At 34.6% G+C, this 15,187-nt stretch overlaps 1 protein-coding gene across 1 annotated transcript in view; it reads left to right on the top strand.

Moving 5' to 3' along the window:
- The first annotated feature begins 3,497 nt into the window (after positions 1–3,497).
- The window catches only part of LOC136850486 (uncharacterized), a 65,699-nt gene continuing 54,009 nt past the window's right edge, over positions 3,498–15,187 (top strand). The window contains exons 1-2 of the mRNA XM_067124058.1: positions 3,498–3,539; positions 5,274–5,398. Of these exons, the coding sequence (XP_066980159.1) occupies positions 3,498–3,539; positions 5,274–5,398 (167 nt within the window). The remainder of the gene's footprint in view (positions 3,540–5,273; positions 5,399–15,187) is intronic.

Here is a 15,187-nt window from a genome sequence, read left to right as displayed (position 1 = left end):
CCACCGGCCCGTGGTTAAAGTTTCACGGGCCGCGGCTCATACAGAATTGTACGGAGACCACCGAAAGACAGATCTATTTTCGGTGGCCTTGATTACATGCTGTAGCGGCTGTGCAGAAAATTCGATTGCGCCGAAGTTCCTTCGGCGCATTTTTTACTTGTTTTTATTTTAAATTTTATACAGATGTAACAATGCATTAGACAAATATGCAAGAATGAAAACTAAGATTTCAATAAGTCCCATTTATCAAAATCTCTATGACGAGACGTTATAATGAATTTCTGATTGTTTCTAAAATAATTCTATTTATTCTTATGGAATGAATATTATATGGGACGGAAGATTATATAATCATTTTAATATTATTTTCAGCTTCATCTAGTAAATTTTTGGGTTATTATCAATTGGTTTTCTTTGAATTATCCAATCAAAGTATTCCCAACCTGGTATGTCCTGGTATATATCATCACATTCATTATCACCAATTAGCGTACGGATGTTTCCTACAATCGTAATACATTTCTTCAACAGTTGAATTGCACGAAAAAAATATTTATATCTGTGCTTCCAATTACTACTGCTGCAGTGATAACAGTTTTATACTTTTCGTAGAAAATGAATTGCATTTGGATTTGAGTTCGGAAAAGTCATTGATTATTACATTTCGCTTTGATTTGTAAATATGCAAAACTTTTACCAAGAATTAAATATAAGTATCTATCCTATTTTCCAAATACGATTCGCATTATGTGAGTACTAATTATTATTATTATTATTATTATTATTATTATTATTATTATTATTATTATTATTATTATTATTATTATTATTATTATTATTATTATTATTAATCAAATGTTATTTACAAACTATTGATATGAAAAGTGTTCTCGTAATTGCTCTTTTTTACATACTTGTTTTACAAGAAATTTTTGCAAAAAAAAAAAAAAAAGTAAGAGAATTTTTCAGCTTCTAAATAATTTTTGTCGCACTAATTCTTCCACTTCATTTCACCTTCACTAGTGAACCATTGAACCAAAAAGCCTCCTTCACTAGTGAACCACTGAGCCAAATAGCCTCCTTCACTAGTGAACCACTCAACTAAACAGCCTCCTCACTAGTGAACCATTCAACTAAACAGCCTCCTTCACTAGTGAATCACTCAACCAAACAGCCTCCTTCACTGGTGAACCACTGAACCAAACAGCCTCCTTCACTGGTGAACCACTGAACCAAACAGCCTCCTTCACTGGTGAACCACTGAACCAAACAGTCCCTTTCACTAGTGAACCACTGAACCAAACAGCATTTTCACTAATGAACCACTGAACCAAACAGCCTCCTTCACTAGTGAACCACATTGAACCAAACAGACTCCTTCAATAGTGAACCACTGAACCAAACAGCCTCCTTCACCAGTGAACCACTGAACCAAACAGCCTCCTCACTAGTGAACCACACTGAACGAAACAGCCTTCTTCACTAGTGAACCATTGACCCAAACAGCTCCCTTCACTAGTGAACCACTGACCCAAACAGACTCCTTCACTAGTGAACCACTGACCCAAACAGCCTCGGTAACAGCTCGAGGTAAAAGTAACCTTGGTGGAAAAATGTCTATGTCTTCATACACCACTCCTGATTAGCAAGATCTGTTCCTAAGATCATCAAAGTCTAGTAATATAATTTTGGATATGTTAAATCTCGATTTTAGCTTTCTTTTCATCTGGCACCAGAGAGAGAGAGAGAGAGAGAGAGAGAGAGAGAGAGAGAAATGAGAAAGAAAATGTAAAAATGAGAGAGAGAGAGAGAGAGAGAGAGGGGGTGGTAAAAATGTTGAAAAATAACCTATCACTACATAAAAAAGAGAAAATGTAAAAATTCTAGATTTATGAAACAGTTTAACTCAGCTATGGACTGAATTTTTCATGGATGAAATTGTCGAGATTCCATAAAATGAGATTTTTGTTGTTGTTGTTGTTGTTTCATTCAGATGTTGACCTGTGTGCCTCTATATTGGATTTTTTTATTTCCTTTACATTATTTTATTTCTTTAAAAGCTTCTTTTTTTGGCGTTGCTGATTTCGCAATATTGCTAACAGGCAACCGATTTCCTTCTCAAAACAAATATTGAAAATGGAATCTTATAATCCCTGGTTTTAAAGTCATCACCTCATAGCACGAAAAGCGTAGCTAATGAACAAGAAGATAATAGATAATAAATAATAGATAATATTCAAACAGTTACTGAAAATAATACGAAAACAAATTCTATTTTTTTAAAAGCTGTTTCTTTTCATTGCTAATCCTGAGATAATGCATAAACAAATATTAACAATGAAAACTTCTCATAAATGGAATTGGTCATCACTTCACTGCAAGAAAAACGTAGCTAATGACTAAGAAAATAAATAATAAATGATAATTACACAGCTATCGAAACAGATAAGAAAACAATTTATACTTATTTACAAGATGTTTCTTACAACTGCTAATCTTGAAATAATTCATATTCCTCTAACAACAATTATTAAAAATGAAACCTTGTGATTAGTCATGACTTCACGTCATAAAAAAAGTATAGCTAAAGAACAAAAAGATAAATAATAAATAGCAGCATTTTTAATGCTGTGAAAACAATATTCATCCCTCTGATAACAAATATTAAAAATGAAACCTTGTAATTAGCCATGACTTCATATACAAATAAAGTAAAACTAATGAACATAAAGATAAATGGTAAATACCAGCATTTTTACCGCTATTAAAACAATATCGAAAAACAGATCCACCCAAAAACATGAAAAAGATCCATATAACATCCACAAATAACCGAAATAAACTACAAGACCTTTTAAAAAAAAAAAAAAAGGGAAGGGAGGGGTTGCCAATTTCTGTGTTTACTTCAGCGAGAGATGCGAGTTGTTTATGCGTTCCGTTCGCTTTGACGTTTTCTCCCTCTCTCAGGGGCACTCTATTTGAATTTCGTGTGTGTGTGTGTGTGTGTGTGTGTGTGTGTGTGTGTGTGTGTGTGTGTGATCCTCCTCTCAGATGGTGGGTTCCAGAAGTGGATATCAATTTTTTTTAACTCTGTCTTTTTTTTTTATAATTGATCTCTAACAGGATAGAAGAAACTGTTAGAACTTTAGTTGGGGTATTGTCTTGTGTTTTATGATATTTTTGGGATATTCGAATCCTTTGGATTTTGTGGAGATAAATTTGAAATACCTACAGACTTATGTAATATGCTTGCATAAGATATATATATAAATATATATATATATATATATATATATATATATATATATATATATATATATATATATAATTTTATATATATATATATATATATATATATATATATATATATATATATTTAGTTAAAGTTAAAGTTCTCCTGGGCCTCTGTAGGTTCATAGGGCAGGGCGCTGATCTCCTGTTTCTTAGGCAGACAGCCAGTGGGGGACAGGTCCCACTGCCTAAGACACATGGCCAGTATGTCGCCAGGCCCACTGTTTAATTCCCCAGCCCGAGGGCTGGTACCTATCTCGTACTGAACCTCTTGGGTTTTCGGACCATTTGGTTGATGGGTTGACGGATTTTTGCAGTGGCACAACCCGAGCCATCAGTAAGCGGCGGGATTTGAACCCCGGCCCTTTCGACTGGTAGCCGAGAATCATAACACTGCACCACAAACACACATACACACACACACACACACAAACACACGCATATATATATATATATATATATATATATATATATATATATATATATATATGATTATAATCACTTTTGTACATGATTCACTTATCACACATTACCAAAGGTGAAAAATAAGAGACAGTAGGTAGGTCAATGGCTTTGAAATATCAAGTCAAACCGGTTAGGATCTACATCCACGTCTTTTATTTTTTCACCTGTGGTATATATGTGATATATATTATATATATGTATATATACATATATATATAAATATATATAATAGATAGATATTATATGCATACATATACACATTTATAATATATTCCCTCTCCTTTTCAACAAAAGCGATGCTAATGAATAAAAACAATAAACTTGGTCATTATACAAGAAGTTATTCACGGAATAACAAAATGCAACCCGTTCTTTGCACATGGCGATAATGGCTCCTGCAATATCGAAAAGAAAAAGGTAACGATATCTTCAATTAAAAGGAAGAAAAATGCGATTTCTCCATAAAAAGCTATTCAGGACTGTGCAGACTATTTGATTTAATTGTTTGTCGTTATATCCTGCCATATCTTGTCAAAATTTTAACGTGAAATAATACAAATAACGCATGATATAATAAGCGTATTAACGACTGCCATTTTATTCTCTCTCTCTCTCTCTCTCTCTCTCTCTCTCTCTCTCTCTCTCTCTCTCTCTCTCTCTCTCTCTCTCTCTCTTACATTCTAGCTGAAGTCACTGAATGGCTCCGTGCTTTATTGAATTCATTTCTTTACCTAAAGTTGGAATTCGTTAATAATAATAATAATAATAATAATAATAATAATAATAATAATAATAATAATAATAATAATAATAATAGCCTTATTCGATCGTGCCATCAAAATAAAATACTGATAAACATTATCACTGCAGATTGCTTCTCGAAATGATATAATGCACTTCGTATCTTTAGAAAAAAAAATAACTTGGCAATAATTCGCGTTCCTTTTGTTTGGACAAGAAGCAAGCAAAAGGAAAATGGACATTACTCTCTCCGTCTTTTGTTGAAATTAACTGACCGTCACAAAATATGGGGAGAAGAAAAATCATTCTTGTAAGTTAAATGAGAAATACTAGGTTGTAGACGGGCGGTTTACAGCCGACACTCTAAAATATGTTGACAGGGGACAGATAGTCGAGGTAAATTGCATTTAGCGACGGAAAAGTTGTTTTCTTGAGAAGAAGAAGAAGAAGAAAGAAGAAGAAGAAGGATGAGGAGGAGGAGGAGGAGGAGGAAGAAGAGGAAAAAGACGATTAGCAATAACCTGAACCGTCAAAGCTGTCTCAAGAAGAAGAAGAAGAAGAAGAAGAAGAAGAAGAAGAAAGAAGAAGAAGGAAGATGAGGAGGAGGAGGAGGAGGAGGAGGAGGAAAAAGACCATTAACAATAACCTGAAACGTCAAAGTTGTTGTCTCAAGAAGAAGAAGAAGAAGGAGGAGGAGGAGGAGGAGGAGGAGGAGGAGGAGGAGGAGGAAAAAGACCATTAGCAATAACCTGAACCGTCAAAGTTGTTTCTTCAAGAAGAAGAAGAAGAAGAAGAAGAAGAAGGAGAAGGAGGAGGAGGAGGAGGAGGACAAGAAGAAGAAGAAGAAGAAGAAGGAAAGAAAGGAGAAAGAAGAAGAAGAAGAAGAAGAAGAAGAAGAAGGGTAGCAATAACCTGAAACAAGTTTTCTCTCGCGAAACTTTCCGTGTAACTGACAAAACAGATCTTGAAGCAACCACTTTTTCAGGCCAAGTCGGGGAAGTTTTGAAGGCTAATGTCCCTGTAAAGTCTTTTGATGCCGTTTTAGTAGTGATGTTACCCCGAGTTTCTTAACAGTTCTGAAGGCTCTGAGCTTTCTTCCTAATCTGTTGAAACAATACCCTGGGAATGTTTTGAAAAGAGTTTTATGATAAAGTCAAAGTGTTTTGGTAGCTTTCATATATTCCTAATAATACAAACTGTATTTAACTATATGGACGAAACAGCCAAATAGGGAATTTGGAAACGGCCGCAAATTGGTTCTCCCTTAAAGAGGGTCTGAGAGATTCTGTAAAAATGGATTATATTATTATTCTGTGCATTGGACAATTCTCCTTACACCTTAATAATTTACTGAGGTTTTTATCTATTTTGTTGGTGTGTTTTTGTTCTTTAATAAGTGATCTCTTCTTTCTATATTTCCCATTACCTTCTGTTACTTCTTCCTAATGAACACCATAATATTCTCGGGAACCTTGACTTTCAAGTCAATGGCCCCTGCGGTGGGATTGTTCCATATGAATGGGTTTCGTCTCCTGAATAATAACAATATTAATTCTAAATGAAAACTTCATACCATTCCCAACATACTTCACGCAACTTCTCTCAGTCCCAGTATCCTTGAAATGCATCTGCACAAGAGAATTGCCATTTTCTTTTTAGGTTGTCAGCAAGATAAAAATCTTCCCCTTTGATCTCAAATTGTTTACGCGGCTTGTTCTTGGCAAGCAGTTCATAAAAAACCCAGTGGGCCTTTCTGAATGTCAAGACTCCTGCTTGCTGCCTGATTATCTTCTGAATCGTTATTTCCCATATTCAAAGACACTACTCTTTTAATTCTACCCCCCCAAAAATTTTCGATTATTATTATTATTATTATTATTATTATTATTATTATTATTATTATTATTATACTGTCTACTTATTTTCTGAAACATTATTTCCCATATTCAAAGACACTACTCTTTTAATCCTCCCCGCAAAATTATTATTATTATTATTATTATTATTATTATTATTATTATTATTATTATTATTATTATTATTATTATTATTTCAGCAGGGGCCACTGACTTGAAATTCAAGCTTCCAAAGAATGTTGGTTTCAACCTCCCACCGCAGACCCCACACTGCAGCAGTAACTGATCACGATACAGAGCCAGCGATTTTTCATCGCCAGGGGGTAGACGCGAACCCACGACACTAACCACTATACCAGCAGACCGGCTCAAGTATGCAATGGCTGTCTTGATCAGCTTAAAAAACCTAACACATGATATTACAAAACGGAAAAGTTATAAGCATGGTGGTGGTGCTTTTAGTTTCTGAATTATTACAAAAACATGATCAGAACAGGTGATATTTCAGATGGTTCGTCGGTATAGTGGTTAGCGTCGTGGCATGCCACTCAGATGTCGCGGGTTCGCGTTTCCCTCAGGGCGATGAAAAATCACCGGGTCTGTATCATGATCAGTTACTGCTGCAGTGTGGGGTCTGGGGTGGGAGGTTGAAACCAACATTCTTCGGAAGCTTGAACTTCAAGTCAATATATCCTTTGGTGTGCTTGCTCCATGTGAATAGGTTTCATCTACTGAAAAAAAAAATAATAAAAATAATAATAATAATAATAATACTAATAATAATAATAATAATAATAATAATAATAATAATAATAATAATAATAATTCACACAGGATAACAGAATTTGTATCCTGACATATTTCGTCCTCTCGTCTCTCTGAAATCTTTTGAAAATCAATTAGCGACACGTTTTGCTCTTTCAAATTAGGAACACAAAAAAGGTTAAAGCTGATTAAATCGAATGTCCTCATTAACTGGGACATATCGGGTGTTTGATACCCAGTCCCAGTACCCTGCTAATTTTTTTTTCTCTTTTTTTATCATTCTTTATAAATAGTCATTTCTGCTGCTCCTCTTCATTACTCTAAATTAATTATTTTTTTATATAACTGGCGTAAAGGAAAGCGTTTTGTTCATAGAATATTATAATGTCTGTGCTAATTATTTTACATATTAAGCCCTATTAATTCTTACTAAAGTAAATATACTATGCAAAAAGTACATCTCAGTGGATTAAGCTTTATTTTTCATTTATTCGTATTCATCATCCTTACTTTCCATTACACTTTTTTTTTCTTTTATACGTAGAGCTCGAGAAGGGGCTAATCGAATGAACTTTATATGTATGTATGTGTGTATATATATACATACATATATATATATATATATATATATATATATATATAATGTGTATGGGGGTGTATATATATATACAAAAAATCAAAAATAAAACACGCGATCAGAAACTCCTCACGTCAAAAGGGCAGAGAAAAGCAATTAATTCTGTTTGTAGTTGACGTAATAATTATAATGAGAATATGAGAGAACCAAAGTAAGCTTGATAATTAATGCGAAAATTGAACCCGGACGGAATTTAGCTCTTTGGGAAAAGAACAAAATTTTCCTCTAATTAGAGAACAAGAGGAGAGTGAAGAAAAAAAGTTATCCTCTCTTGCATTTTATTTTTTTAAACAGATTTTTTATTAATGTAAAGACTCATTAGGTTTTTTTTTTAAACGGTTTAGTTATATGTGTAAAGATTCATTAGGTTAACTCATTTGTTGTGTTCAGAGAGTGGTTTAATGTTTTTTTTTTTCTATGTAGCCTTAGAACTCTCTCTCTCTCTCTCTCTCTCTCTCTCTCTCTCTCTCTCTCTCTCTCTCTCTCTCTCTCTCTCATCGTTGTTAAGCTGTTTATACTATTTTTACCCATTTTTTATGCTTTCACGTGTGCGCAGAAGTCATTACGTAATCAAAAAAGTTGTACAAAGTTAATAAATAATATGTAGGAGAATCAAATGGTCTTGTCTCCACGTATATATATATATATATATATATATATATATATATATATATATATATATATATATATATATATATATATATATATATATATATATATATATATATTATATATATATATATTATATATATATTATATATACAGTATATATATACATATACAAACATACATACATACACACACACATAAATACTATGTTTGAGAAACTTGCTCGTAAAGAAATATTTTCCTTTCGACATTCATGAATAACGCTTTACATCCTACTAATGAGTTTTCATGTTACTTTTTCTAATAAGGAGGAAATAAGAGGATGGAGAAAACAAAAATCCCGTTGATGCACTTCTCGTATAGCCCTGTGCCAACTCAAAATATCACGGGCTCTTTCATGAAAATATAATGAGCATTTCCTATTACAAGGTGAATTTCTCTCTCTTTCTCTTTCCATTTCTATATCTTTCCGAGTTGTTTTTTAATTAGTATAAATAACCGGAAAACTGAAAACTCTTTCATAATACATATTTAGAAGAAAAAGGGATTCTTTTTATTTTTTTGGCCCCATTACTGGAGTGTTAAAATGTAATTAGCTGAAGTGCAAACCCAAGGTTAGGAACATGAATAGAACGAGCTCCCCCAAATATTTTACAGCAATCCAGGGACAGTTATTGCCTTTAAACTTAAAAGGATTCCCGTGAGAAGAAACTAGGAACATTTTTTGGGCCATTTCTTATATCGAAAAAGGAACTTCTTTGTTATCACAATCGTATTCATTTAGCAGCAGTACGAGGAGGAAGTCTTCCAATGAATTCTACATATATAAATATATATATATATATATATATATATATATATATATATATATATATATATATATATATATATATATTATATATCTTCTTCTTCTTCTTCTTCTTCTTCTTTTAACGTGCTTTTATTCCCATTTTTGTATGGGGTAAGCACGATGCCTTCTTTGAAGGACTTTTGATTTGGCTTTGGGGTAGACCTGTGGTCTCGATCGGCTGCCCTGCCTGACATCGCTTAGACCCCGGTACGTATGTTTCATGTATCATACCCGACCCAACGCCCTTTCTTCCCAGCAGCGAAGTTATTGCGCGGGTATGGCGAGAGTTCGAGACGTGTGAGATGTTTGTTATGTTTTTAGAAGGTGTTGTAGTGGCTTTGTTTTGTGTGTGTATTTAGTCTGTAACATCCATTTGCTTTTTAAGCAAACCTATCCGTTGATTACATATATAATCCAGGATGTCTACACGGATAGCAAAGTGTCTGCCTCTCTGATCAGTCGGATCTTCTCTACGATATATATATTATATATGACAAAAGTTTCTATTCCAGAGTTTTTAATCTATGTTACTTTAGTGGCAAGAAACATTAATAGTTCTAGTACGTTTCCTCGATCTTTCGGTTTTAACAAACTAAAGCCTAATTAAGCCTACAGCACTGTAAATGTAATATATCAATAATTCTTGGCCTGGCTTACGAACTCTCTTTCAGATTCTGTATTTCCTGACACCTACAGCTTCCACCTTCAAGAGCCACTTCTGTCACTTAATTCTCGTTCAATATTCCTTTTTAGTTTTCTGTAAAAGATAACTGTTGTGCCGGCTTTGTCTGCCCGTCCGCACTTTTTTCCTGTCCGCACTTTTTCTGTCCGCCATCAGATTTTAAAAGTTACTGAGGCTAGAGGGCTGCAAATTGGTATGTTGATCATCCAACCTCCAGTCATCAAACATACCAAATTACAGTCCTGTAGCCTCAGTACTTTTTATTTTATTTAAGGTTAGTGTTAGCCATAATCGCGCATCTGGCAACTATATAGGACAGGCCACCACCGGGCCGTGGTTAAAGACTCATGGACTGCGACTCACATGGCATTATACCGAGACCACCGAAAGATAGATCTATTTTCAGTGGCCTTGTTTATACGCTGTACAGAAAACTCGACTGGGCTGAAGAAACTTCGGCGCATTTTTTAGTTGTTTTATTTAGGCCTAGGCTAGAAATTGGAGGACAAATTTTCGTTGTCGCCCTGTTATAGATGTCACTGAATATTTCGTCTGGTTCTTCAGTTTCAATAAACATCATTTTTACGTCACATTATAAGTTTGTAATATCAACTGGCAGAGAGTTTAACTGAGAGTTCTTTATATATATATATATATATATATATATATATATATATATATATATATATATATATATATATATATATATATATATATATATGTGTGTGTGTGTGTGTGTGTGTGTGTGTGTGTGTGTGTGTGGCTTTTAATGAGGTAAGCTGCATTTCACTGCCTGCCTTTTACACTGTATATAAATTAAAACTAGATTCAAATTTGCAACAAATTCCTGTAATCGAGCTAAGAAAGGCTGCATTGCCCTATCTACCTTTTAAATATATATAAATAACTTCCTTTACATTTAAAACAACTGCCTATAATCAAACGCTTGACATACCAACACGAAAAAAAACGGCGCAACTTGAAAACGTCCTGCACACAATCTCGCAATGTATTTTTCCTTCTTTTTTTTTCGTTACCTAAATCCAGGGAACTCGAGCGTGAGATATTCGAGATCTTGCAAGTGTGCCTGGGAGCCTCCGAAGTAGGTACTTGTGTCACCTGAAAATTTACACAAAGGCTCAGAGAGAGAGGAAGGCGCATCCCGGAGTTTTGAGCGAGGGTGCTTCCGCGGATTCTCGTGTTTTGCTCAAGTTGCGTGACTTTTTTCCCCCGAGTTGAATTTGCAGGGCAAAGGGGCAGTTTTACACGGTGCCGTGGTTTCTATCTGGTGTGAGTGTCTTGGCTGCCTATGGAAGGTGCACAATATAAGAAGTCAAATGAAAAAGAGAGGCAGAGGTAGTTTGTGAAAAGAATGAAGAATACAAAGGAGATATGGGTAGATGGATGGATAGATAGATAAATGGATAGATAGATAAATAGATAGATAGATAGATAGATAGATAGATAGATAGATAGATAGATAGATAGGGAAATATTCTGAAAACTATTGTTTAAATCGACCGGAGCAGTAACAGCTGATAATGGAAAATGAATTAGATGCAAGACAATTATTTGATTTTCACCTTTAATCACCGTAGTTAATTACCTCAACAGGTTAAACACACACACACACATATATATGTATATATACATATATAAATATTATAAATTATATATATATATATATATATATATATATATATATATATATATATATATATATATGTATGTAAATATATACATATATAAATTCTATATATATATATATATATATATATATATATATATATATATATATATATATTCATGCATACATGAATATATATATTCATGAATGCAATCTTCTACCTCTGCTCCCAGCAGTTTTTCCCTCGACAAAAGTGTTTCGCAAAGGGACAATAACTGGAGTCTTGCCTATTTGCACAAGAGATGAATGGCACCCAAGTGAGGTAAGCCAAAAATTCCTTTACACGAAGAGAATATTTCAAAACATCGTGTTTACTTTGCAAACCTACAGGCAATATGAGGCCATTATTGCCTCTCCCACAATACTTCGTGTATTGGGAAGTCTTAATAATCTAGGATTTTCACGGAAGGGGGAGTCCTTTTAAAATTGTTGAAATTTTTTTTAAACAGCAATTTAGTTTTTTTCTTCATTTTTTGTGGCAATACTCACGTTGCACTGCTCCATCATGTTGCAATACAGTGGTACAACATATCAACATTATTAATATCATTGTTATTGCAAAGGAAGGGCGCTGGTATTAACGAAGCGAGAGAGTATTCACTTTGTGTAAAAATATCCAATGCGCTTCTGATATTTAGGTATTTGAAGCCGCTAATAATTCCTAAAACTTTTCTTTGAAAAAAAGGGTTTTATTTCTAATTCTGTACTCCAAGTAGGAAACTGTAGTGACCGTTTGCCCATTTCCTCTTTTTGTTTATGTGCAGCCAACCGTTTTTAAGGGAAATAACGATGTTGCAAATACTCTCATTTTAATTACTGCTCATAAATATTCGTAACGTTAGCGTCGTGTCTTTTATTTGACAGTTAGTCATATAAAACTCTCAGCCGGCCGTGGTGGCCTGAACTATATCGTTGCCAGAAGCACGATTAAGGCTAACTTTAACCACAGATAAAATAAAAAGTACTGAGGCTAGAGGGCTGCAATTTGGTATGTTTGATGACTGGAGGGTGCATGATCAACATACCAATTTGCAGCCCTCTAGCCTCAGTAGTTTTCAAGATCTGAGGACGGACAGAAAAAAATGCGGACGGATAGACAAAGCCGGCACAATAATTTTCTTTCCAGAAACTTAAAAAATGGATAACTACACCAAAAGAGTAAGTGAGGAATTACGACAACAAGTTTCAGCCGGAAACCTTCCAGGATCAAAGCCCATGGCTCTCGCTGGATCTTCGAAGAGAAATGACGCTAATATACTGGAAACCGATTTACAAGAAATAATCCGGCGGGGTAACTGGTGAATCGCGTTCAAATCCCCGCAAATTGGATAAGGACATCTATTTCAGTCTTTATTAGCTATTGACTGGAGGCCGTTATACAAATCACAAACGAGACAACTTCGCTTTCTTATGACTTATCCTCGTGCGTCGCTCGACACTTGAATGTGTTTTGCGTTCATACGACATTAAACATCGACACTTGAATATGAATATGTTTTGTATTCATATGACATTAAACATCGACACTTGAATATGAATATGTTTTGCATTCATATGACATTAAACATCGACACTTGAATATGAATATGTTTTGCATTCATATGACATTAAACATTGACACTTGAATATGAATATGTTTTGCATTCATATGACATTAAACATCGACACTTGAATATGAATATGTTTTGTATTCATATGACATTAAACGTCGACACTTGGATATGAATATGTTTAGCATTCATACGACATTAAACATAGTGCTATGAAACATAGACACGATCTAAATAATAATAACAAATATAATTATATAATTTCCGCGAGAGAGAGAGAGAGAGAGAGAGAGAGAGAGAGAGAGAGAGAGAGAGAGAGAGAGAGAGAGAAAGTTAAGCAAACTTTATCGTTTTTATCTGAAAATATACAAAATATTATTTCACATCTATAATTGAATCATAACAATGGCACCTTGAAGTCTGATATATTCAGCTCTGTAGTCTAACAGGGAATACTTTCCATGGCAATAATCAGCTCTGTAGTCTAACACTAAATGCTTTCTGCAACAATATGGAGACGCTTTAATATAAATTACTTACAAAACGGCCAATTTAAATATTCCTTCATCTAAAAGCTAACGCCCAAATGTAATAAAAGAACCCCATCAACAAGAAGGCCATCAGTAATCACTCGATATAGAAGAGAGAAAGTTTGTCGAGGACAAATTTCTTGTCGTCAGACATTTTGAGAGAGAGCTCCATTGCCTTTCAAAGAGAGAGAGAGAGAGAGAGAGAGAGAGAGAGATCCATTGCCCTTCAGAAGAGTTCTCCTCTCGAGAAATCGAGAGAGAGAGAGAGAGAGATCCATTGCCCTTCAGAATTCGAGTTCTCCTCTCGATCTGAAATCGAGATAAACTGTTCCGTACGGAGAGAGAGAATTCCGTTGCACTTCATAATTCCAGTTTTCTTCTCGGTCTGAAACTGAGATAATCCGTTCCATACGGAGAGAGAGAGAGAGAGAGAGAGAATTCCGTTGCCCTTCAGAATTCCAGTTTTCTTTTGGTCTGAAATTGAGATAATCCGTTCCATACGGAGAGAGAGAGAGAGAGAGAGAGAGAGAGAGAGAGAGAGAGAGAGAGAGAGAGAGAGAGTCCACTGCCTTTTCAGAATTCCAGTTTTCCTTTCGGCCTGAAATTGAGATAATCCATTCCATACGGACTAAGAGAGAGAGAGAGAGAGAGAGAGAGAGAGAGAGAGAGAGAGAGGGCTAAGCCATACCCGAGTTAATGGTATTGAGTTCGCAGACAATCTAATCTGGAAAAGGCATCGTCACTCCCAATTCCTTCCTTCAATTGTTTCAGGCATGAGTGCCACTGAGACCCTAATGTACTTTTTTAGTTTTCTGTAAGAGAAAACTATTGCGACGGCTTTGTCTGTCCGTCCGCACTTTTTCTGTCCGCCCTCAGATCTTGAAAACTACTGAGGCTAGAGGGTTGCAAATAGGTATGTTGATCATCCACCCTCCAATCATCAAACATACCAAATTTCAACTCTCTAGCCTCAGTAGTTTTTATTAAATTTAAGGTTAAGGTTAGCCGTGGATTGTGCGTCTGGCAGCGCTTTCCGGAGGCGTGCGACGCATCTTCACTCGACTGCGTCTAGGGAGTAAATGAGCGTTGCGAGATCGCACGCAGTACAGAAAACTCGACTGCGCCCTAGATACTTCGGCGCATTTTTATTACTTTTTTAAATTTTTCTTACTTTCTGCATCCTACAGAACGCAGGATTCTTGCCGTGGTTTTATTAATTTGATTTCTTAATCTTACTGAGAATCTATCATTCTGTTCAACTTTGAAATATTTACTATTTTTGGTCTACGTGGCCCAGTTCATCAGTAAAAAAAAAAACATAATAAATAAGAAAGAAATAATTAAATAAGAATTTGTAATTCTGATCAACTTGAAATATTTATTACTTTCGGTAGAAGTGACAATTCATCAATTAAAATGAAACAAAATAAAGAAATAGTTGAAATTAAGGCAACCTTATGGGTCATGCACTTTAGATAAAAGAGAAAAATAGGCAACGGAAAAACTTAAAAAAAAAAAAATATT

The sequence above is a fragment of the Macrobrachium rosenbergii genome, chromosome 22, assembly GCF_040412425.1.
Source record: "Macrobrachium rosenbergii isolate ZJJX-2024 chromosome 22, ASM4041242v1, whole genome shotgun sequence".
NCBI lineage: Eukaryota > Metazoa > Arthropoda > Malacostraca > Decapoda > Palaemonidae > Macrobrachium > Macrobrachium rosenbergii.
This window is presented reverse-complemented; position numbering and strand designations above follow the sequence as displayed.